Source organism: Gopherus evgoodei, chromosome 13 (genome assembly GCF_007399415.2).
Source record: "Gopherus evgoodei ecotype Sinaloan lineage chromosome 13, rGopEvg1_v1.p, whole genome shotgun sequence".
Lineage (NCBI taxonomy): Eukaryota > Metazoa > Chordata > Testudines > Testudinidae > Gopherus > Gopherus evgoodei.
The window spans coordinates 3,231,971-3,256,333 of NC_044334.1; the positions used below are offsets into that span (position 1 = coordinate 3,231,971).

The window sequence follows — 24,363 nt, forward strand, 5'->3', positions numbered from 1 at the left end:
AAAATGCTTCTGTAAACATCAACTATAATATGCACTACGTTACTGTTCTACTCCTATCGCCCTCACATACAAGGATACTTGCAGATCTCACACAAAAGGACTATATTTCTAAGGGTCTAAAATTCTTCTCATTTACTCGGAGAATATTTGTACTATACAAAGGGTTTCAAAACAGAAGATTCAAAATTACCTATAAATGTTAGAAAATGTCTGCATGGATTATGTGTGTCAGTTTTAAACCACTTAATTATCTTAAACCAACACTGCATATTTGATAGCTTTGTATATGAAAATGTCTCATTTAAGCAAAAAAATACATCATCAAAAACATAGAAAAGTAAAAAATATCTTAAATATCAGACTTGAGTTACTGTGCTTCAAGGTAGGCGTTATTAAATCATTAATATGCACTGTGGTTTCAGACAGCTGCACAGAAAAAGAAATGCACTGAACAAACAGGCATTAAGCTAAAAAAAAAAAAATCAAACTGTGTGAATGAACTAGATTTATATCATTTAGAGGAAGCCTGTAACAAACTCAGGAGAATCCAAGGCTTAACAATCTTTGATTTGAGAAAAACAATTTCTATCCCAGTAGAGCAAGAAACGTGCAGCAGCCACACAAGAAGTTGTGATCTGTTTTTTTTAAACACCGTAAGTACAGTGAATTACTTGAGCAGGTTACACAGCTAATGCTTTTACTAATTAGTAACTATCATTAAAAAAAAACAACAAGCTAGACAACAGATGTTAACCTTGGACTTTTTTCAGAGGAGGGATAGTACCAATTCTCCTCTATGACATTCAATTGCCTTAGCCATGAAACCAGTTCTCTCCTGGCAGTTCCCTGCCTCACTCATCGCCTGCCTTCCAAACTTGGAAAGTTCAAAAATCCTCAGTCATACCCCTCCCAAAATTATGAGACTGAAAAATAAAAGATAAATAAAAATAAAACTGTTCTTTGGTCTCAGTTTTTAAACTATCCCTGCCAATCCCCAATATGCATGGGTGACAATGACAGAGAAAAGCAATTTGAGTTCTGACCAGAAAACCCAATTAAAGATCAAATTCTAGATTTGTATGAAGTGCTGCCTCTTGGTGCAGCACCTCCAGCTTCTTCTCAAACCCCAAAATCCTAGTTTATTTTGTGCCCTTTGCATGCCAATCCTTGCAATTAGTTATGCCATCCCAACCTTCATCTCAACTTTGCCCACACCCCAGCTCATCACTGCCCCTTCTGCAGCTCCAGGTGTTCTTCACCCTTCCATTAGGGGGAGCTCCAGGGGCTTACCCTCTCTTCCCTTCTCAGGCCTGCTGTTGCAAGGATGGCGAGGGGCAGAGCAGAGAGCAGACTGATCCTTTGCTCACAGGAGGCAGCAGGGGGAGCAGAGCTGCTGGGTTGTTTCTGCTCCCCCTCTCCGGTGCTTTGAGAATGCGGTCAAGCTGGCCCCTTTCCTACCCCAGAACTCCTCTGGCCCATGAGAGAGCTCTGACCTGCCTCTTGTGAGCAGCCAATTGGCTGCTCATCCCAGAAAGTGGCAAAGTAGGGAAGGAGAGGGAGTTCTGGACAGGATTGAAAACAATCAGACAAGTGCTAGAAATTGTGTCATTGTGAGAGTGGCCCCAGCAGGTGCTAAAATAATGTTACAATCAATTCAGAAGTGCAGGCACCGCTAGTGTTCATCCCCTCTTTCCAGCCAGTCCCGGGCCCAGTCGTTTCCTAGTAAGATTCTGTCCCAGCACTCCAACCTTCCTGATCCCAGCTCCTGTCTTAGTCCCCTCCACGCATTCCACTTGAGGGTGTTTTCTTTTCTACATTCGCTGGGCATCCCAGCAAGAGAGAGTCTCCTTGGTCTCAGCTCTTGGGTACAATACCACTGCAGTCACTGGTGGAAGTAAATGCAGTGAAAGTCCTGCTTAATTCCTTTAGCCCAAGGATAGAGCAATCAAGCACACTCAGTGCAGAGAATGTAGCTGCTAATTAACGACAAGCCTCTACTGTGTATGTAGGAATTGCTGTTTTTTCAGATCCTTATAACCTGGGCAAATGTGGCCAGATTTTGCCAGGAGCAGCAAGTATCACAGCCCAAGCCTATGTCCCCACTCCAGAGCATGGCAGCAGCAGAGTTTCTCAGTTAAATGATTTTAACTGATTTACCAACATTTCCCCCCACCCACAAGCTTGGTTCTCAAAAAGCAATGAAGCTTAAAAAATAAAACAGTAATTTGGCCTGAGGCAGACACCAGGCATGGTAAGCTTGTCCAAATGGTCACAGTTGTACAGCAACTGAATACAGCATTTTATAATGGAAAGTATTCAGCAACCTGACCTATGGTTGTTGGTGCCAGCTCTGCCTAGAATAAAATGTATGTGCTTAACAAAGAATTATTATTATCCCACGAGCTTCCCCTCCCATTTGGGAGGATTCTTCAGTGAATAGGAAGCAAATACACATTTCGTTTATGGTGACCAAAGCACAAAAATTAAATTGCTGGGGGGAAGGTGGGTTTGAGATCTTGTTTTTCTATTAGTAATCAGAACGCCAGACAAATGCTCTTAAAGGGAGCAATGCTTTTTATTTCCACGAGGAAAAAAAACTGAATTCTTTTATCTGTTATTTCACAACTTGTCAAAACACTAACGAAAGGCTTTAAGTCCCTCAGGTAGGTGTGACAGTTACAGCAATTCTCTTTTCAAAGAGAGGAGCAATAATTCCAATGTATAGCTGCTTATGGGTAAGCAAGTGATAGTGTTACTGCTAACCCCAAATAAACTATTTAGGGATGAAGTCAAAGTTTTATGAAATGCAAGCTGCATAGTCTGAAACAAACATGACACAGATTATACTGGCACAAGTGAGCATACAAGGAATTTTAATCTGATTGCTACGTAAACAATAGATGATTATACGGTATAAAACTGAGTTCTAAATTACTTTTTACTGATTATGATCATGTTCATTTTATTGCAAGTTAGACTGGTTAATAGTATTTCACATAGGGCCAGAGGCAGCCCTGTGTTTTGCCTGAGTAACAAATGCAGGATAAGACCACATGTACCATAGGTTTCTTTGCACTTCTGCCAGCTATAAGTAGGAAATATTGCTCAGTAAGATGTTTCACTGCAGTAAGGCTTTCCTATGGTTGTACAGTCTGTACTGGAGGAGTGCATTTGACAATCACAGCATGTATGCTGTGTACATTTACAGAAGTGCAGACAAAAGAACTAAAAATATATAGTATGAATAAAGACCTGAGAAAACTTGGTAAAAATACACTCCTGTATTGCTAATGATACTATTCCCTAAGAGTGTAATTGTATTGACTTGGTTTCTCTTAAAAATCAATAAAAAGATTTAGATAAAAAATATGTATTCATATGAAGGATTTACATTTGACTTTTAAAAAGCAATATTTATATTTCCCTTTGAGATGGCAGAACTTACTTATAGGCATACATGAAAATTTCACCTAATTTCTCTGCATGTATTCAGCACCCTACCTCCAAATAAGTGTAAATTTCTTTCACAAAAAAAGTAAATTGATTTTTTAAAAAAGCACCTATTTCTATGTATTTTCTTGCTGCCCTCTTTGATTGTGTGAACTAAGCTGGTCTTGAATCACTAGAGAAACCTATATTTGAATGAACAGGTAGTCCCTTTTTAAGGGGAAAAAAACCTTCTATTAGCTATCTTTTTTGCCCTTGGCCAGAAAGCATTAGTTTAATCTTGAGTGCACCTTTAGCCTGAATTAACTCAAGTTTAAAAATCAACTTTATTGATAAGCACGGCTGCATTTTAAATGCTCAGGAACTGAAAAGACAAAATATCCCTAGTCATGTGCACCCAAATCTAATGGAAGCCACTCGCTGGAGTGAAAGACTACTTCACACATTCTCCTCTCTATTTAGAAAAGAAACAGGGACTGGCATTCAATTACTAGGAAAGACTGAACAGATTAATATGCCTTTGGTAGGTAATAAGGAAGTTTCTCTTCTGAACTCTCTATGTATCAGGTTCTCAAATATCGCTGTGCTCCTAGGTATATAGCCCAGGCAAGGTTTCCAGTTCTTTATATATTTCTCTCTCTCTTCCCTTTATGAAATTTTTGAACAGGATATGGCCTGGGAGCCAAATATAGCTCCTGGAATTCTACCACTGTCCTCACCTTTAATCATGGAGGTGGCAGCCCATAGAAACTACAGGTGTCCGCACACAACACGCCAGGGCACTTGGGTCAAGCTAGAGAACTGCATGCCCAGAGCTGTAGCATCTCTGGGCCACATCTCTATGTTAAAGGTGACAATTAAAAGGTGGCTAGGACATCCTCTACTTATGCAACCCAAGAGTGGTCCTCAGGCTCCTAGCTACTGCAGCCCTCAGTGTCACATACATTGAGGCACCCCTCTTTTAGAGGTTTGAAGGAGGAGTCTATTTTTCTGTGAGAGAGCGCTGCAAAGCTTGTTGAAATTCTTCCTCCTCCTCTTCACGACGCCGTTTCTCCTGCTCCTGCTGCTCTCTGACAGACAACTCCATGGCAAGCTGTAAGTCTTTATCAAAACTGGAAGACTCATTTGGAGTGCTAACATGGGGAGTACTTGAACTCATAATATAGCTCTCCTGAAGTGCCCTGGTGAGAGAGAAACACAGTTTCAAGAGCTGAGAGGTACATATCTCATTTGACTTCATTTTCTTCCTATCAGTTTTTGAGCAAGGTCTCCAAGAGACTCTCCAACTGCCAGATAGCCTCCCTTTCCTAAAGGGGAAGAAAGCAATCCTCAGGACAGCTACAGAGAGGATTGCGTTCTAGGAAGTAGTCATGCAGTTTCCAAACATGAAATCCATTTTTCTCTGAAAGTTCCTGAGAGCCTGCTATCGAAGATCTGCTCCCTAATGGCTGTTTTCAGCAGCCTCTAAACGTGCACTCACCTAGTTTATAAGCACAACCTTCTGCATGTACAAAGCTGATACTGAGACGATATTCTTTATGTATACACAAATGCTTGTTTGCATCTGCAAGAGGAAGAATCTGAGGCCATGTCTACATCTAAAATTTTGCAGCGCTGGTTGTTACAGCTGTATTAGTACAGCTGTATAGGGCCAGCGCTGCAGAGTGGCCACACTTACAGCAACCAGCGCTGCAAGTGGTGTTAGATGTGGCCACACTGCAGCGCTGTTGGGCGGCTTCAAGGGGGGTTCGAGGAACGCGAGAGCAAACCGGGGAAGGAGACCAGCTTCGCCGCAGTTTGCTCTCGCGTTCCCCGAACCACTCTGCAAACCGCAGGGAAGGAGACCTGCTTGCTCGGGGGTTCGGGGAACGAGAGAGCAAACCGGGAAAGGAGACCAGCTTCGCTGCGGTTTACTCTCGCGTTCCCCGAACCACCCTGCAAACCGCAGGGAAGAAGACCTGCTTGCACGGAGGTTCGGGGAACGAGAGAGCAAACCGGGAAAGGAGACCAGCTTCGCCGCGGTTTGCTCTCGCGTTCCCGGAACCACCCAGCAAACCGCAGGGAAGGAGACCTGCTTGCACGGAGGTTCGGGGAACGCGAGAGCAAACCGGGGAAGGAGACCAGCTTCGCTGCGGTTTGCTCTCGCGTTGCCCAAACCACCCTGCAAACCGCAGGGAAGGAGACCTGCTTGCACGGAGGTTCGGGGAACGCGATAGCAAACCGGGGAAGGAGACCAGCTTCGCCGCGGTTTGCTCTCGCGTTCCCGGAACCACCCAGCAAACCTCAGGGAAGGAGACCTGCTTGCTCGGGTTCGGGGAACGCGAGAGCAAGCCGGGGAAGGAGACCAGCTTGATTACCAGAGGCTTCCTCAGGTATGCTGGGATACCTGCTTATTCCACGGAGGTCAAGAAAAGCGCTGGTAAGTGTCTATACTTGATTACCAGCGCTGGATCCTCTACACCCGAGACAAAACGGGAGTACGGCCAGCGCTGCAAACAGGGAGTTGCAGCGCTGGTGGTGCCCTGCAGATGTGTACACCTCCTAAGTTGCAGCGCTGTAACCCCCTCACCAGCGCTGCAACTTTCTGATGTAGACAAGCCCTAAGATACTGCAGCCTATTTTCAGAGGGCCATTAAAAATTTGCTCCTAAATTTGTAACAACAGGTAACTTAAGTTTGGGAAAAACAAAAATTCTCAAGTGTCCAGGGTGTGGTAAATAAGTGTGAGGACACTTGTTAGAGGGGTGACATTAGCAGCTGTTGCAGGAGAAAAAGAGAATCTTCAATTCTGGTCTAGTTAGATAAAGGATCCTTTGTTCTGAGGGTGCTCAAGGGCTGGTCAAAGAAATCAAAACTCCAATCCTTAGACTGACCTAGCAAGGCCATATTCTACTATACAAGGAGAACAAGGAGTTTGGTGGTACCTTAAAAATTAACAGATTTATTTGGGCATACGCTTTCATGGGTAAAAAACCTCACTTTTTCTTGAAAGCTTATGCCCAAATAAATCTGTTAGTCTTTAAGGTGCCACCGGACTCTTTGTTGTTTTTGTGGATACAGACTAATACAGCTATCCCAATACTATACAAGGAGACTTGTTTGAGGTTCTTCTTGGAGACTAGTAGTACCACAAAGTATGTGATCTGGGCTTCTGTTCTGCTGCTGTGCCTTGCCTTATATGCCCAGGTGCTCTCCTACTTGGCTATACAACGTGCAGCATGCCTGTGGGCTACTGCTGGAGGTATTTACACTCTGGCCCAAAAATTTGGCCTACTGCGTTTAAGAATTTTAGAAAAGTTGAAATTACCTTTGATACTGTATATTAAAGTCCTGTGCATAGGCAACTGCTCCATTGGAATGCATTCCTAAGGCTTCCTGGGGGAAAAGGCCACAGTGATTCAGGAATTAGCAATGCAAGTCATATTTGAAAGTCATTTCTAAGTCAGACATGAATATCTCATTGATATTTGCTGTGACAAGTTTCAAAAACTTTCTGTGTTAAGATTCTTTTGAAAACTGCAGTATTACAGGGATCTGTCATCCATTCCTGCAGAAACTATAAATACCTTGGTATGAGTTTAGAGACGTGTCTTTCTATATACAGCTCATGTTAAAATAAAGAAATATTGCTTTGGTGGATAATATAAAGCTGAAACAAGAAGCTAACTCTCTATTAGGTCTACAATTACTTTGGTGAACTGGTATTTCATTTTTAAACTAGCCAAGTAAATTTTTCCAAGTCAAAACCAGGACTGAGGTAAAAGGAGACATACTATACTATACCTAGAAAAAGAAAGAACACTGAACAGCTGGCAGTACAGACTTACTTTGTTCCCACTGGACTCCAACAAACTCTGCTGAATAGCAAACTGCATTATTTCATTATCTTCATCTTGCACACGCACGTTCCTACCATCATGTTGAGTGTGATAAGATTTGGGGATTTCAAACACAGACTGGTTGACCTCAAAGCTAGAGGCTGTAGAAGCTAAAAATATAGTTAAAGATATACTATATTGTACGCTTACAGCTTGTTAATCCAAAAATCAACTCCCAAAGCCCATTTTCAATTACATAAATCAGCCAAAACAAGACTCCAAGAACATAAGAATGGCTGAACTGGGTCAGACCAATGGTCCATCTAGCCCAATATTCTGTCTTCCAACAGTGGCCAATGCCAGGTGCTTCAGGGGGAATGAACAGAACAGGGAATCATCAAGTGATCCATCCCCTGTGACCCATTCCCAGCTTCTGGCAAACAGAGGCTAGGGATACCTCAGAGGATAGTTTTGCATCCCTGCCCAATAGCCACTGATAGATAAGTTCATGGAGGATAGATCCAATTCTTTTTTGAACCCTGTTATTATCTTGCCCTTCCGTTCAGACGAACCACCCACAGTATATTCATTCTATGTGAATGGGGTCTGGAGAGGCTTACATAGCAGCCAAGGTACAGGAATAAATAGAACATAGACGAACATGGCGCCAGCAAGTTTTGCAGCAGGGAAAACCGAGATGTGGCACCAAAGAACTAAGCAGCTATACTGAACTTTGATAAGTAAAAATAAAAGAGGCAAGTTTGCCAAAAAGTTACGAAACACGAAGTGCAGCCAACTTATCACTAAAGCTGAGGACTCCTAGCAGAAGAGTTTGTCAGCAGCTCACAGCGGAATGCATTATACATCTGCAATGTTGTTTCCCCACTATCGTGCACACCCTCCCCATTGTAGCCCTTTCTATATAAGCATGGAAACAAATCCATCGCTGACAATTTACCATTGTACTGCTCTCATACACAGTATTTGTATAAACGATAAAGGTAAGAACATTAGTCTCCAGTACCCAAGGAGTTAACCTGGAACAGGCAATTGAGTGGGTGTTTTGAAGTGTGAATGGGTTAATCTGATTGGTGAATACTCATTCCAGCCACTTAGATATTTTACTACACATATGGCTTTCCAGATCAGTTTCAGTAAGAACTACAACCTACTGTAATCTCTTCAGTTCAAGCCTGTACAGCCTACAGGTTTGCTTTATTCTATAAAGCCCATTGCTAGCAAGTACACAAACAAAGCCCTCGCATAAACCCACCAGAGCTTTACACCTTCTTACCCAACTCACACTCTGCACCTTCAGCAGTTTGTGAAGAAGTTTCCTCAGCTGTCCTGCAGCCATTAACATTTTCAAATGTAATCCGAGCATTAAGCACATGAAACAAGGGAATTTCTGTAAATGGAAGTAGTACAAGATTTCTGTGAGACATAGCAGAGCCATACACTTTTCCACAGTTACAGCAGCAGCAATGGGGTTTTTATACACGCATAAAGAGATAAATTTCACAGATGTTACGTAGCCGCACAGTGAACTGCACCTCACTTTACCACAGAATAAAATGTCAGCGGTCAGTTTGTCTCATAACGTAGCATTGTGCAAGTGAAGTTTTTAGACATATTATATTCACAGAACAGTCAACCAACCCACCTCCCCGCAATACACCCAGTGCTGATCACTGCCATCCTCTCTTCAGAGGGATACACCTTGATGCTATTTGGAAGTTGCAGCTAGTGTAGAATGCAGCGGTGGCCTCTTTATTAAGCCACAGCTCTATGAAGAGAGCATATCACACCTTGCTTCTTGCCTGCAGTGGCCACCTCAGTGAAGTTTAAGATGATGATTTTGACCTATAAAGCCCCAATTATTTCAGTCTCAGCTTTGTGCAGAGAGAGGTAGTCTCTTCAGTTGCAGTTATGCAAGGCACTAGTGCTAATAGACGGGACTAGCAATAGTCTTTGCCTTTGGAATTCACTTCCTCGCTTGGTTCTTCAGAGCTTAGATTTAAGGACCATCCAGACAGATGGTAAGGCTCAGCTGTTTTCCCAGGTTCTCTGACTGGGAGATGGGTGGGGTGACAGGTGGCATTTTTAGGAACTGAACTGTATATTAATGTTTGTCCCTGTTTTTAAACTTTTGTGCTGTGGTTGGAGAACACGAATAGAAACAAAACAGAAATGAAGAAAGAGTCTAAGTCCAAAAGATTGCTGAACAGTGAACAGTACCAATTTTGACCGGAAATCCAGGTGGAAATTCCAAAGTGATGAAGTCTTTAAGTCTAGCAAAATGAGCACTAGCTCTGGCCATCAGATCAATGATTGGAGTGATCTGCTCCATGAGAGAGAGGGGGAATTCTTCACACATCCACAAGGTTGCTTTAAACCTGTAACAGCGAGTTATACACGAGGATATTAGAAGAGTTTTCACTTTTCTACTATACATGTGGCAAAATACATATAGTATTAGGCTGATGACAATACCACTAGGGTTGGAAAATGAATTATATGGCTCCATCGCATCCCGGGATACATAGCTTCTTTTTGAAGCAGTGGCCTAGCTGAACTATAACCTAGGTGAGCAGTAAGGACCAAGAATAATTACTATCTGAATGGCTTAGAATGCATGCAGTGAGAAGGTGGTGTCAGTCCAGTTTCCAGCAGAGAGATGTGTGCATCACAGAAATCAAACCTCACAACTGTCCCATTTGTTGGAGGTCTCAGAGGCTGAAGACCGAATTGCACACTCAGTCAGACCTGAGGCACAATATGGGAGAAACTAGTGTTGGCACTCTCCATGTTACATCTGGTTTGCTGATAGATTTCAGACTTCAGCCTCCAGAGCCCTCAGACAGACTGGCACCATTCACTTGTATAAAGGGTAGGATTTTACTAAATGGTTCACATTCACCTAACTCTCCTCCCACTGGTTTTATAGGGAGCATGGGCAGGCCAAGACTGAGTGCTTTTGAAAATGCCACCCTTAATTCAATCCTCACTCCCTGCACAAAGTGAATTATATTAGACATTTACAATATGATTTCTAAAAGCAAAACACTGGAGGAGAATCAAAGCAGGTAGACCTCAAACAGGAAGAGTTTAAGACAAGCATTTCAAGTTATACATTAACATTTCTCACTTCTGCGTTCTAATAGTGACTTCTTTGGGTCTTCCTATGTCCCTATCTTTCAGATCGAACTTCGGGTCAAAATATTCCTCCAGAGTAATGGCTGTAGGGTTATTCATTGTGGCATACTCTGTTTTGAGGTCCTGTAAAAATAAACAGTACATAATAGGTAGACAACAACCCTTCCTACAGGAGCTTCAGCTCGTATCTCAGATTCTAGTGCAATCTAAGTGAAAACTGCATAAAGCAGCACATTTCACCTAAATTGAGAGTCAGTAGTGAAATTAACACACAGATACAACAGACTAAAAGACAGATCTATACATTAATATAGTGCTTTTCATGCAGATTGTAAATTTCACAATGCTTTACGAAGACAGGAGAGTCTACCTTCAAAAATGCAGCCAAACTAGACTGGTGTGAGGATTTAATATGTCAAAGTTAGAAACTATGAAGAAGAGCTCTGTGCGGCTCAAGAGCTTATTCCTCTCACCAACAGAGGTTGGTCCTATAAAAGATATGACCTCACCCACCTTCTCTCTAATATCCTGAGACCGACACGGCTACAACTACACTGCATACATAGTATAAAGCAGTCCCAGGCTCCGCATTATTCAGAGTAGCCAGTACTATGGCAAGCACTTCAAATTCCAACAAGGCCAAGTACCTAAGCAAGACCCTTAGCAAAACCCATGGCAGAGCCATCAGCTGGTAAATCGATTACCTACTCATCTTCAAACCTGTACAGATGGAAAAGCATTTTCTCTTATGCAGGGCTGGTAACATCAATAATTCACACTCTGCATAGAACCCAAGGACCCCTCCCATTTCTCAAAGTTGCTATATGCTAGCATGCTGCTGCAGCATTTGTACCCCCTGGCACTTCCTTGTATTGCTGGGTCACCAGTGAAACATCATATCTTCAATCCAAAGCTGCTGCAGGTCTGCAAGTTTACAGTTTCAGAACATTTGGTTATTCCAGTCTTCTGGGGTGTGTGTGGGGGGGAGGGTAAGAACAGAAGCCCATGGCAAACCCTCAGAGTCTCATCTTACTCCAGCAGCCCAATTTCCCACTCTTCCTTCCAGATTCCATGACCCCACCTCCAGTCCTAAGCTTCTTCAAAAGGAAAAGTACAATTACTCTTACCGCAACAGGCGTGGGTGGAGGCATTAAAACTCTCAAGGGTAAGTCTAGAACCCAGTGTTTGAACTAAGTTTCTAGAACTGAAGAAACAGTTTTGATGAATGTAGCATAAGATCCACATAACTCATTCATGTTACTTCTCAACACTGCAGTGACTGCTTTTAAAGTCAGTGATGAGAGAAAGATTTTACTCACCTGCACACCATACTCATGCTCTACAGTACCAAGAAAAGATTCCAGTGGATTTCTGTCAGCTTGAGAAAAAGGAGGGAGAAGGAATAGGCTCATTAGCAGAGTTAATTAACACAGAAGTGCACATGCATCCATCTCAGGCTCTGTGACAAGGGAAGCCCCAGCTCCATAGTGAAAAGAAGATGGACAGAGCCTTGTTTGCTCAGCTCATTCAATAGGGGACAACAGTGGTGAGGCTGGTTTTCGATGAACCCTTTGCTAGAAAAGCCCAAGATTTAAGAATAAAATAGGGGAAGGGATGATGATTTTAAGGACACTAACATAGGGGCATCTAAAATTTATCATTGTCCACCATTGTTTCTGGGAGTGTCTGAAAACTGCTGAGAGGCAATTGTTCCCCTCCCTCCCCAAGATTATAGTAGAAGGTTGAAACAAGACCATAATCTCAATACACACCCCAGAATTAAGAGTACAAAAATAATGCAGACATCTTATAGTTTTAACCCAGGTAAAAAGAACAGCTATGAAGTGAAAGTACAGAGGCTTTCACAGCAGAGAATATGCAGGGACAGAAAATGAAACCATGGGGAAGGGTACCACTTTTGAGGCTTTAGAGGAAACTCTGACGCTAATTTTCAAACATGTTTTCCCAATAAATAGAATCAAAACTACAGAGAATCATTCACACTTACATTAGAACTTCAGAGAGCCAAGTAATAAGCCACCTCAAGTATACAGCGATTGGAATTAGCCTCAGCAGGTTCAGAGGCAAGTGAGAGTAACCTGCCTGGTTACTCTTCACCAGGCATGTGTTGTGCACAGAGGTTATGTCCTGCCTCTTTGTACAAAGATCTTAACAAAATGTTCTATTCAGTTTCCGATAACCGATGGGAAGTTACCTTTATATCTTTTTTTCTCTTCTTCTGTCAAGTGTTCTGTTCGGATTTTTGTGACTACATTCACATTGTTTGCTGTATAGACCTTTAGAAAGGATATTATTAATTATTATCATCATCATCATCATCATCTATCATATGTATTACTGTCTTGCCTAGGGGTTCCAGTCATAGACCAGGGCCCCCTGACAACTATTAAGGATAAGAAAAGCAGCATCTTTAAAGATAACCAAGCAACAAATTCAAAAAGTTAAACCAAGAGGCAGAGGAAAGAGGAGGAACAAGAATCTGTCTACCTTTAACGTATCAGAAATCAATAAAACATGATTGTGTGATCTGTCTATTTATCTCATTTTTCCATGAAGTGCTGGAAATGTTACAAATATGTATTGTTATCTCATTACGTTGACAGAGTCCCATGCTAATGCTGAGCTAGACAGCCATCTGCTGGGCAAACTGCTAGAATCAATCTATCCAAGAATCCATTAACAAAGGAAAACTAGCTAGCATGAGTCATCATTTAGGTCCAATCCTACAGCCGCAAAAGTCAAAGGAGTTTTGTCACTGACTCCAGTGAGAACTGGGTCAGGCCCTTCCAGAGACTCTTGGGAGAAGATTCAGGTGCTTGCAGACAAATTTCCTGTTAATGAAGTTGGTTCCAGCTGAAAGATTGGCAGGGCACTCTAAACTGAGGAAGTGTAGAATCCCCCATTTGTGTGTTAATTTTGAGGGAGGAGGGAGAGGGACAGGGACGAGCAGATAAGTAGAAAGAGAGCACAGCCGCAGCCTAAGTCACTGATAAGATTCTGCAGATGGAATTATGCAACAGCTAGAAGGAACTCCAGTTCTCATGGGTGCACGCTCATACTTAGGAGTGGTTCCGCAGCAGTGATATGATTCAATCCTTGTTGGTTTGACCCTAAGCAACCAGAGGGGTGAGAAGGTTCCATTTACGGTACCAATTTTTTGACCATACCAGAGCTTCAAATGAATTCAGTTACACACGGGTCGATTGTACAGGTTTAAGCCACTACACTTTAACAAAAACCAAACAAACAAACCAACCCCCAGCCACATCAAAAGAACAATAAGTCTGCAAAGACCTACACTCACAAGTCAAGAAATGCCAGAACCTTAAATTGGCCATCTTGAGCATCTACATTATGTAACAATTTAATTACATGGTCACATACCACCCGGGATGGACAGTTCTCATTGAATGGGAGGCTATTCATTGTTTATTTTAATCTCCATTTAATGTACAGTAAATAATGCAGTAGACTATAGACCATCCAAATCCTTCACCAAACAACAGTAAATTAGAATTTCCTCACAGGTTTTCCATGGTGCTCTCATTGCAGTATTTTAGTTCTTTACAAAGATTAATGAATTTATCTTAACCACCCTGTGACCTGAGTGGGCATTATTCCCATTTTACACATGGGGATCTAAAGCACAGGGCAATTAAGGTCGGAAACATCAACAAATTTTGAGTGCCCAATATGACAAGTCAAGGACCTGATTTTTTAGAGTACTTAGAGAGTGCTATGTTCAGAATACCTCTCCCACTGACCTCAGTTGCAGTTTTGAGTTCTCTGCTCTTTTGCAAAAACAAAAAACAAAAACTAAATAAAACCTCTGGATATCAAGATAGGCACTTGAAAATGAGGAACAGTTAGTGACTACCAGTGAAAAAGTTTGTTTACTTGACTTGCCAAGTGATGCTGAGGACTCTGTGACAGAAGCAGGGATAGAATCCAGTTCTCCAGAGTGGCGTTCAACTGCTTTAGCCATGTTTTCTCTTCCTGCAGTTCCCTGCCCTCATTCACCAGAATCCCCTTTTAACTTCAGCAAGAGATGAAGCAGAGGTTGTATAGATTCTGTTCTACACAGGTTCTTCTACCATGCTCATCACCATAGTATCTGAATGCCTACAGCAATGTGACTAATAATGGGCACATAACTGGTCCCTCATCCTCTCCCCAAAGGAAGGTGTGCGTGCAGCGGACGACTGCGTTTGGAATTTTATAATACACACCCCTACTAATACATTTATTTTACAGAAGGAAAGGTCAAAGTAGTACACTTGCACTGAATGAAAGGTTTGGATTGTCCTTCGTTTCTGGGAGAGTTCATTCCACAGTCTTGGGGCAATCCCAAGAAAGCTCTGTCTACTGCACAGATGCACTTTACTCTTATGGTAGAAAGTTACACTGTGCCAGAGGAGGGGAGTTGTCAACCATGCTCTTCATCCCAGAGCTTGAGTTGAGTTATCTTTTAGAGACCACTGAGTACCCTGAAAATAAGGACCAAGACCTTAAACTTGACTCAATATTTTCTAGGAAGCTAGCACCAGAAGCTGAGGATGGGTCTGATGTGTTCACAGTGTTGCTGAGAAGACATGATGCAGTGTTCTGTACCAACTAGAGTTTCCTAAGCACTGAAGGCTTCACATGCAGGAATCAGTCCAAATGGCTGTAGTCCAAATGAGGTGACAAAGGCATAAATAATGAGGCCAGGTCACTGTCCACCAGACTCCTAGCCAATGGGAGATGGTAGAAACAGTTACTTACATATGCTGCAATGAGAGAACTTCACATCAGTGATGAATTCAGGAGTCTCCTAAGCTAGAAGACAGAATTGACCAATTGTGGGTATGTACCTTCAAACAAAAAGTGACTGCACCAGGGCTGTGAATCATTCAAAATGCCTTCCTCTGCCCACCAGCACAGCTTCTGTCTTGCTTCTGTTCAGCTTCAGCCAGCTGTTCTTTGTCCTTGGATTTCATCCAAGCCCTAGGCAGTCTTTGTGGCACATGGTGAAGGAAAGGTAGAGCTCCATTACCCGCATATTGGTGGCACTGGAGTCCACGTTGCCTTACCGGCTCACCTAATGACTGCGTGTAGATGATGAATAGGACTGGAGAGAGAAAATTGATCCTTGTGCAGCTCCACAAGGGAGGGGTCAGTTTCCCATCACTACTCAAAAGGATGCATCCCTCCAGGAAGAACTTTAACCATTTGACATGCATCTGAGGAAGTGGGTATTCACCCACGAAAGCTCATGCTCCAAAACGTCTGTTAGTCTATAAGGTGCCACAGGATTCTTTGCTGCTTTAACCATTTGAAACACATGACATTGACTGCTACCACCTCTCTCAGGAGAGACAATAGTATCTTTATATGGTCAACAGCAGTGAATGCTGCAGAGAAGTCCAGATGAGAGTCAACATTTCAACAGTGAATGAGACATGATAGGTGGAGTGGGCACGGGATGGAAAAGGGCTTTGAAAGTGCAGACAAGTAGCTTACATTAGATGCCAGAGAGAAGGAGAGCTAGTGGAGGGATGCAAATAGATGGGGGCAAGCTGGTCAAGGTGAAGGCTGGGAAATTATCTTTGCAGCAAGATTCTGAACGGATATGTGTAGGGCAAGATTGCCTTTGCCAAGATGAGAAACAAGGATTTTCTATTAACAGCAGATCATGCATTATTCCTGATTCATTCCCAGAGCACAGTCCACCTTGTGCACTGGATCTTGCAGAAAATAAATGTGATGATGTAATTTTAGACTAATCATCATGCATATGCACAAAGACAAATTAGGGATGCAGAGGCCTTACGTGTGGCATCTCCTAACTTTTGAGTGCTTGACTTTGCAACCTTAATGTTTTTAATACAATTTCAGTTTTGTGAAAGCTTAAGATGGGGAGGTGGGGAGGGGAAGAAGAGATTCAATCATATTTAAATATATTGACCCTCCATATTGGTCATCAGCAGAGTTGAGATCTTCAGCTCAAGTAGTGGAAGACTCTGCTATGGATCTACTGGAGTAACTGGAGCAGAAGAAGGTTGTTATCTTCTCCTAGACCTGCCACTAGAGTGGATGGAGACACTTTGCTAGCGAGTTTTACAGCTACTTGACAGACAAAGGAATGTAGATACGCAGAAACAATGAACTCAATTCTAAGTTCTGGAAGAAAGCATTCTCTAGTGGTTATACCATTCTGCCTTTCTCCCCAGCAGCCTCTCTCTGTCTGCTTCTGCTCCTACCCCCACCTCCTGAGCTCCTGCCCCTTTATCTGCTACAATCTCCATGGTGCCTGTCATCCCACGTTCCCCTCCGCCCCTCGCCGCTCTCACCCATGGACACCCCTCCTGCTATTTGGTACCCTCTCCAAGACTTGTCACTCCCAAAACAAATCTGGTGGCAAAACCACAGAAGTTACAGATACCAAAGCAAGCTATAAAAATCCAAGATACACAGGGGATACAGAAGATCACAATTCTAATTCAATTAGCTAGGAGATATCTTAGTTGGAAAGAACTGGTTTTTACCTTTGCTTCATAACCATTAACACCTTCTGCTTTCTCTGTCCTCCATACCCAAAATCCAGATGTATTTCTGATAAAGAGTAAACACCACAATTATCTATGCATTTGCAGTTTATATTTAGTCCCAGGCCGCTGTTTTCCCTAACAACATTTCACCTGAATAGTGTTTTGAGCTCTAGAGAAACAGCTCTAGAGAAAAGGTGCAACGATAACATAAGCTGTCCCTGCAAACACCAACACCCTTTTCCAACACAGGACTCAGAGTATTTTAATTTCTTTTCACATTCAGACTTTGCCTTAACTGCAGAGACCAATGAACCATGATTTTAGTTTGTGATGTGAATGCCTGACCAGCTAGGAATTGGGAGTTTCTGGAAACCATTGCATCATTTCTATCACTATTAACTTGCTGAGCTTTATTTCAACTAGCAACATGTAGCTGACAGTTGGGGGACCTGGACTCATAGAGCTGAAAAAACATTTATCTATGAAATGTCGGGTAATGTTTTCAAACGCTCATAAGTCCCATTTTCAAAATGAATTTAGAAACTTAGGAACTTAAGTCCCATTGAGAGTCTGCGAATCTTAGAACTTGAAAACTTTAACATGTTACCCCTTAAGTACATCTCAGTATTCAAGGGGGGGAAAAAAAAACAAACCCCAAAACAATCTTTACTCATCTAGTGGAATCAATTAGTGAGCTTTGATAGCTGCTGTCCCTCAATGGCTATAATTCTGCATCCATGTTTTGACAAACTCTTCTTCCTTGCAGTAAAAAACCAAACCAAACCAAAATCTACCTCTTCCAGCAGTTATAACAACTGCTTTATAGCACCCAAAAAATGTGCAGCACAATAGAGATGCTTTCTAGAGAAAGCAAACTCCTTTGACCATGCAGATTAAACGTCAAATAAACTAATGTAACAAAAGGAGGAATACAGTTATAAGTAGTTTGCTGTATTCTCTGATAATATTTAGAGATATTCTTAATAGACTTATATGATTAAAACTAAAGCCAGAGTAGAATGAATAAGTCAAGAAAAGCTGTAACCCCTACTATTGGTTTTTCAATACTGCACATATGCTTCACAAAATAAGCAGGAACCACCGATACATATCTGAAATCAGAAGACATAACCCTTGACTCACTAATATGGGAAACCATATCTTATGGTGCAAATGGACTTCACACCAAATAGAAATCGTTTGCCAGACAAGAAGTAATGAACTGAGATGTTAAAAAGTGTCTGTACGGAACAAGATAAGCAGTTATTGTTACATCCCATATTATTTTTAAGATACATATTACAAGACTTAAAAAATACATTGCGAGTATAGTAATCTTGCATATTTCATATCTGGAGGATTTATTCATTAAGAGAAGCTTAAATACCTTACCTTTCAAACGCAATATTTTTAGTATCAAGGCATGTATTAATAATTGGAGACGTAAGGCGTCTTTCCACCTCCTTTCTTTCTGGCATCACAGAGCCCAAAGTCAGACGCTTCATTTGTTGAGAGATTTCAAAACGCTCTGTTGTGACAACTTTGTCGTCATGGTTTATCTCAATTAGTTCTGCCCAGCCTCCTGTATCTGTTGAAAGGATATATTTTATGGACTACAGACTTCAGAACAAACCTTCAGGATGAAGAGCTGACCAAGACACACACTATAGACTAAAATGAGGATTAAAGCTGCCTTGCAAAGTTTTAATCACTCACTTACCTAGGGCAAGTTACTAGACACCAACATGGTAGGGATGTGCAAGCAGACTGTGTGCCTGTCCAAGTCATTCTTATGATATTTTTCATAATGGAATTAAGAGACTCTAATATTGAAGCTTCAGGCCTCCAAAAAGAAAAAGCACAGTGGATTTCTTTTTTGTTTTTGTTGAGAGTGGGAGAGAAGGGTAAAGTCAAGTTCTAGAGATTCATATTTGCTCCAGAAGATTTTTCTTAACAGAAAGTCCAATCACTTCTGCTTAGCCCAGTGACCTGATAGCCCAGAAAATGCACTTCCCAGCACAAATAAGTCTGTGAAAGCATGCAGAAATAAAGCTTATAATTACGTGTGTCCTTTTAGTAACACTAGGAATCTGTCAGGGTAGTTTGCGTACTAATTGATGATCAATGAATCAAATGTACTAAAGCATTTACCTTCTCCCTTGAAAATTAAGCTACGTTTCCCTCGTTCCCAGCTCATATTTTCAAAGCCCAATAATGTGATATCAACGCGTAACTTAGCTCCGCTTTTCCAGATGCGACAGGTATCATTTGGACACACTCTGGAAACAAGTGGAACTGTAAAAGAAACAATGACACACACAGACGCAAATATAAAAATCCTTAACAGAGAGGACAAATGTAGGAAGACTAAACTCAACCAGAAGTTATGTGCTTGGTGAAAATGTTTATGGCCTGTATAACACAGAGCATAAAGTAGATGATTATAATGTTCCGTTCTAGCCTTAAACCTATGAATCAATGTCTAGATAAAAAGAACAGAGAGATTATCAGGACTGATTCTTGATTTATTGATTAACACAATAGGGAAACGAAACACAAGAACAGACCAATGGCCTGATGTAATTTTGTATCCTGCCTCATGCAATGGCTAAATATGTAGTGGTTTGGAGAAAGTCAAATCACCTGTAATGCTATTTTGCAGTGTAAAGAAATAAGTTTCCTGAATATTTTATGTCTTGATGCATAATGTTTGTGTAGCTGTCTTAACTTAAATGTCTCCCAAAAATCAGGATGGCCTTAGAAAAATCTTCAGCATAGCACTGCTTAAAAAAAAAAAAAAAAATCTTAAACAAGAGATATTTGAAGGAAGGGTATAGTTTGTGCAGCAGCCTAAGGTGGTCAGAAGGAATCTTCAAGACTTCAGAGACTTTTTGGGTTGAAGGAAAAAAATATGGGTTGGGAGAGAGTAAGGGCTTGACAATTGTGTTTTCTTTGCAAACATACTTTTTATTTCAGCAATTTTTTAAACGTAGAGGTAAGAAAGATGTAAAAAATCCCCCAAAAAACCAAACTTACCCCAGCTAGTGAATTCCCATTTCATTTCCACATAAAAATCAGAAGTCTAGTGTAGAAACAAAGTATTCAAATGAACCACCAAGGGAGAGAACACTAGATTAATAATATTCAGTACAGCATGTCAAATGTACATTTTAGAAACAAGCGAAAGTAGAGGTTTTGAGATGCTCCTGATAGAAAGCACAATGAAACCAACAAATATGAATTTTACACGTGCTGATATCTGTCATTTAATTTAAATTAATGGGCACGGAGTGTAACACTGTTCTGCAACAGTCTAATGCTATCATTGTTTCCTACTGAATTACTCTTCATTTGTTATTCTACTACAAAAGCACATAACTCTTAGCCTTTGACATAGGAAGAATAAGCATCCTCCTCCAAGACCTGAGATCATTAATAAAAACAGAGAAAACTCCATGGTCTCCCACATGTTTATGTAGAGCTGATAGACACAATTTTGAACTGAATAATGCATCAATCTGACTTTAAAGTTGCCAATTTAAGTCAACTAGAACCAAACTAACAATTCATCCAGCTGCAACTGACCAGCATGACATTCAGGTCTCACTAAGCATTTACCTCATTAATTTTTTGGAGTAATTCAGGAACCCCTCCAAGTGTTGCAGACGTTTGGTGGTAGTCGCGATGCTGCAGTATCAGGTATGCCATCTCTGGGTCTCCTGTGCTTACAGCCTCATGTAAAACTGCAAGAAACCCAAACACAGGCAAGGTTTAATATTAACAAAAGCAAAGTGAACGCTGCACCCACATCCCACGGTCCTAAGGTGACATTTGTAAAGACAGATTTTAGACCCTCAATGATTAAGTGCCTGTGGGCTGACCTCTTACCTGTCCATCCCTGTGCATTCTCTTTGGTAACATCTGCCTTGTGTCGAAGAAGGACTTCGGCAGACTCTATATATCCCAAGGAAACAGCGAGGTGCAGCAAGGTCCGACCCCGTGGGTCACGCTGATCGACATCCTGTTGAGTAATCAAGTTAGTGCAGCTTCAGCATTAGCTATCAAATGTAAAATCAGAACACATTTAAGAAAGTTAAAACAAACATTTTCAGCAATAAGCTGTAATCACTCAATATGTATTCCTACAGAACAGTCTGTTGCTTGGAACTACTTATCCTACATGATTTGCTTTGATACGGCTACTGAATTGCCTTCTTAAAAGCCTGATCCTACCGCCCTACTGAAGTCAAACAGGAGTAGAATTGGGCACCCTAGAAGTGATTGTAAGTAAGGGAGGTATGTGTCAGCATGACAGGAAAAGAGGAGGGAAATGAGAGGGAGGAAAAGGGGAGAAACAAAAACAAAAACATTCTAGATTATTCCTGCCCCCTCCCCCTCCCCCTTTCCCACTTCTTTATGAACAGTTTCTTTTAGGAGGAGTAGACAGTGCTCCATTCTTTTTATTTTGTACCATGGGCAGTCACAGTGAAATGGCCACTGGCGGGTATAATGGAAGATATCCAACATGTTGGAATCAGCAAAAAAAATTAAGAGCAAGTGACAGTTTACAATGCACATTTTGTAATTTTTTGGTGAGAATATGGATGAACATGACAATTAAAAAAGCATCTATTTGACCGACACACAGAACAATGAAGAGTGAGTGCATTCTCTACAAGTCACTAAGAAATGGAAGTACACAAGGCACAAATATCCAAAACATGCAAGCACAACATACTCATACCTTACATATATTTTTCACTACTAGCTTTAGAGATTTGAAACAGAAGAGAATCTATAACTAAAGGAAAATGGGAAAAGTCAAGAGTGGGCTCAGAAAATAAAGTTATTACAGAACTTAACATGGTTATTTGACAGCATTATGTTTAAAACACCAAGTAGTGAACATAAAGGAATCTGAGTTAAACCATCCTCATCTCATTGCTGCAGCTCATTTGATCTTCAATCCTACTCTCTCCAAACTGCAATGCCTATTGCAGTGACCAAAATATAAAGGACTTTGGAACCGTCTTATCTCAATTTCTTTGCTATGATTATCCTGTAGCTGTACATTATAGCCATTTATCATTTCATATGCTGACTATATCCAGCTAGAGTTTCTTTCAATCCCTCAAATCCTATCAAAGCACATCTGCCACACACAGCAAGAAGTTTGTCCTGAAGATGTAAGAGGAAGTGTACTCCCAGAATGCCTTTTAAAACTTTCACTTAAGAGAGATGTTTCTAGGCTTGATGGAATATGTCTTTCCAACCCTTCATATGTTGCCTGTCTTCTTGTATTATAAGCTCTTTGTGACAGGGAACAGGACTACAGTGTGCACAAACAGGGCTTTATACATTGTGGGTGATACCAGAATACAGATAATAAAAATAAACTGAGGCAGTGAAATCATATTTGTTGTTACATGTGTTGATTTTAATACTGCTAAAACCTTAAAAGAGAGAGATGAACACCCCACCCAAGGGTTCAATAATATCTATAGAGAATCCCTTGCTACAGACTGAAGATGATATGAATTAGAGACAGTAACAGCATTCCAAGATTCTCAAGAAACAACACAGGTATGCTTTAAGCCAATACTAGTGTTTCATAGTGTACAGCTGGAGCTGTGGATGACCATCAGGATTTGTGTCAGAAGGCAGCATTAGCTGATGAGTTCAGAACACATACTCACTACCTCGGGCACAATAAAAGCAAATAGGCTATGCTTCTACCAGTGTGTCCCCTGCACTGCTGAACCTCAAAGTTCAATCTGTGTACTCCTAAAGCAGCTATAACCATAGTACTGGAGTTATACTAGCATGTTTGTTGCTTGGGATTTGATGCAGATTTTTGAATGTTTCTCCTACTGCCTCTCTTTTAACTCTGGTACTTTCATCACAGCTCTTGGCTGACTACCGGATTTTTGTGTTCTCTGTTCTACAGTGAGCCATGATGATCAGCTATTTTCTACCACAGTTGTGGTTCTATATTCTAGAAAGTGCAAAGCTGCTGGGCTCCTATGTTCTAAGGCAGCCAGTGAAGCTCAGAGGACTACACTTGAAATAAGCCCTTTGTGTTTTAACAAGGAAGGAAATTACTGCATTGACAATCTTTGCAAAGCAGTAATCTTAAAACCAGATCAGTACTGGGGGAGGGAAGATAATGGCTCAGCACAATATAAAGACAGAAAAATAAAACGCCTCAATTTTCAGTGAACTGTTGGCTCCCTGAGGGTGCCATTCTGATTTAAAAAAAAAAGAATCAATTTGTGTTTCATCTTTGGCAGTAGCTGATACCCCTACTGTGTGCTGGTTTCCTCCTCTCTCCCCCCTCCCCCCCCCACCTACGTGGTACTTATCTGCTGCCTTTCTGGCAAAAAGCATTAGTGCCTGTCACATCTGCCTGTCTTTTGGCCCTGATTCAAATGATTTCTAACATTTTCCTGACAGCTACAGAGTTTTTTACAATCCATCTGTATCTTTCTCAATGCCTTGAATCTGACTATATTGAAAGACAGTCAAATATTTAATATGCAGAAGTTGCATGACAAAGGGTATAATCTCTGTGCCTTCCTGAGGTGATCCCCTTTTAATCATAAAGAGCTGTAAAAAAAATAAAATAAATAAACCCCTAATAAGTTTAACAAAGAGAAACTTAACTAAGATATAAAGTTACTTTCTAAGTCCTCACATCACACAAAATGCATATAGTTGATCTATTATCCTGATCTAATTATCAGTCTATCATGTCCTGTATTGTGCCTTGGGTACTTTCAGAGGACAATCCCTATCTCTACAAGAAGTCACTGCACCACATGTTGGTCTGGTGCCCATTTTACCTTGCCTTCCAGCTCTTTATCCAGCTGTTTGTAGTCATTATTCCAGACTAAGACATGCAGAGGAAACGTGCCACGAGCCTCGCACGGAGAGCTCATCTTGTCAGGTAATAGAGGGCTCAACCCTCCCGGGGGGGGGGTGCCTGCCCACTCTGATCTCCCCCTCTTTGTTTCTCACAGGGCCCTTACCAAGCCCCTCAGCCCTAGCCCCACAAGACTCTCTCCCCACTGACTCCCACCCTCTTCTGGTGCCTTACAAATACCCTCCCCACATCAACCCCCCTCAAACAGCCCACATGCCAGTCCCTCAACCTTTGCCCCTTCCCAACAGGCTCCAGCCACCAGCCACCAGCCCCCTCTGTCCCCCAAGAGGCTCCCAGCCTCCTCAACCTCTGCCCCCTCAACAGGCTCCAGCCACCAGCCCCCACTGCCCCCCCAACAGGCTCCCAGCCCCCTCACCCTCTACCCCCCAACAGGCTCCAGCCACCAGCCCCCACTGCCCCCCCAAGAGGCTCCCAGCCTCCTCAACCTCTGCCCCCCCAACAGGCTCCAG

The 24,363-nt window shown here is 41.7% G+C and overlaps 1 protein-coding gene across 3 annotated transcripts; it reads right to left on the reverse strand.

Annotated features, from left to right (window-relative positions):
* Positions 1-2,556: 2,556 nt before the first annotated feature.
* On the reverse strand, positions 2,557-24,206 carry ANKRD13A (ankyrin repeat domain 13A). 3 transcript variants are annotated; one of them, XM_030582604.1, is made up of 15 exons: positions 23,814-24,206; positions 20,860-20,992; positions 20,590-20,714; positions 20,008-20,053; positions 19,123-19,266; positions 18,364-18,559; positions 16,969-17,035; positions 12,636-12,717; positions 11,740-11,798; positions 10,413-10,543; positions 9,503-9,660; positions 8,568-8,672; positions 7,274-7,434; positions 6,754-6,821; positions 2,557-4,628 (listed from the first exon to the last, which is right to left on the reverse strand). In XM_030582604.1, the coding sequence occupies exons 1-15, from the start codon at positions 23,907-23,909 to the stop codon at positions 4,430-4,432; spliced, it is 1,770 nt and encodes a 589-aa protein (XP_030438464.1). In that variant the 5' UTR covers positions 23,910-24,206; the 3' UTR covers positions 2,557-4,429. The 3 variants fall into 3 exon arrangements, with proteins under 3 accessions (XP_030438464.1, XP_030438463.1, XP_030438465.1); XM_030582603.1 differs by having other exon boundaries at positions 8,559-8,672; XM_030582605.1 differs by lacking the exon at positions 20,008-20,053 and having other exon boundaries at positions 8,559-8,672; positions 19,206-19,266.
* Positions 24,207-24,363: the final 157 nt, after the last annotated feature.

What these genes read in the sequence shown, in the direction of transcription:
- ANKRD13A (XM_030582603.1), bottom strand. Translation starts at nt 23,909, where the DNA reads ATGAGCTCTCCGTGCGAGGCTCGTGGCACGTTTCCTCTGCATGTCTTA. An exon ending in ATGGGAATTCACTAGCTGGG is followed by an intron (nt 19,267 to 20,007) that starts GTAAGTTTGGTT and finishes TTTCTTTTACAG; the next exon opens with TTCCACTTGTTTCCAGAGTG. An exon ending in AAAAATATTGCGTTTGAAAG is followed by an intron (nt 17,036 to 18,363) that starts GTAAGGTATTTA and finishes ACTCTTTATCAG; the next exon opens with AAATACATCTGGATTTTGGG.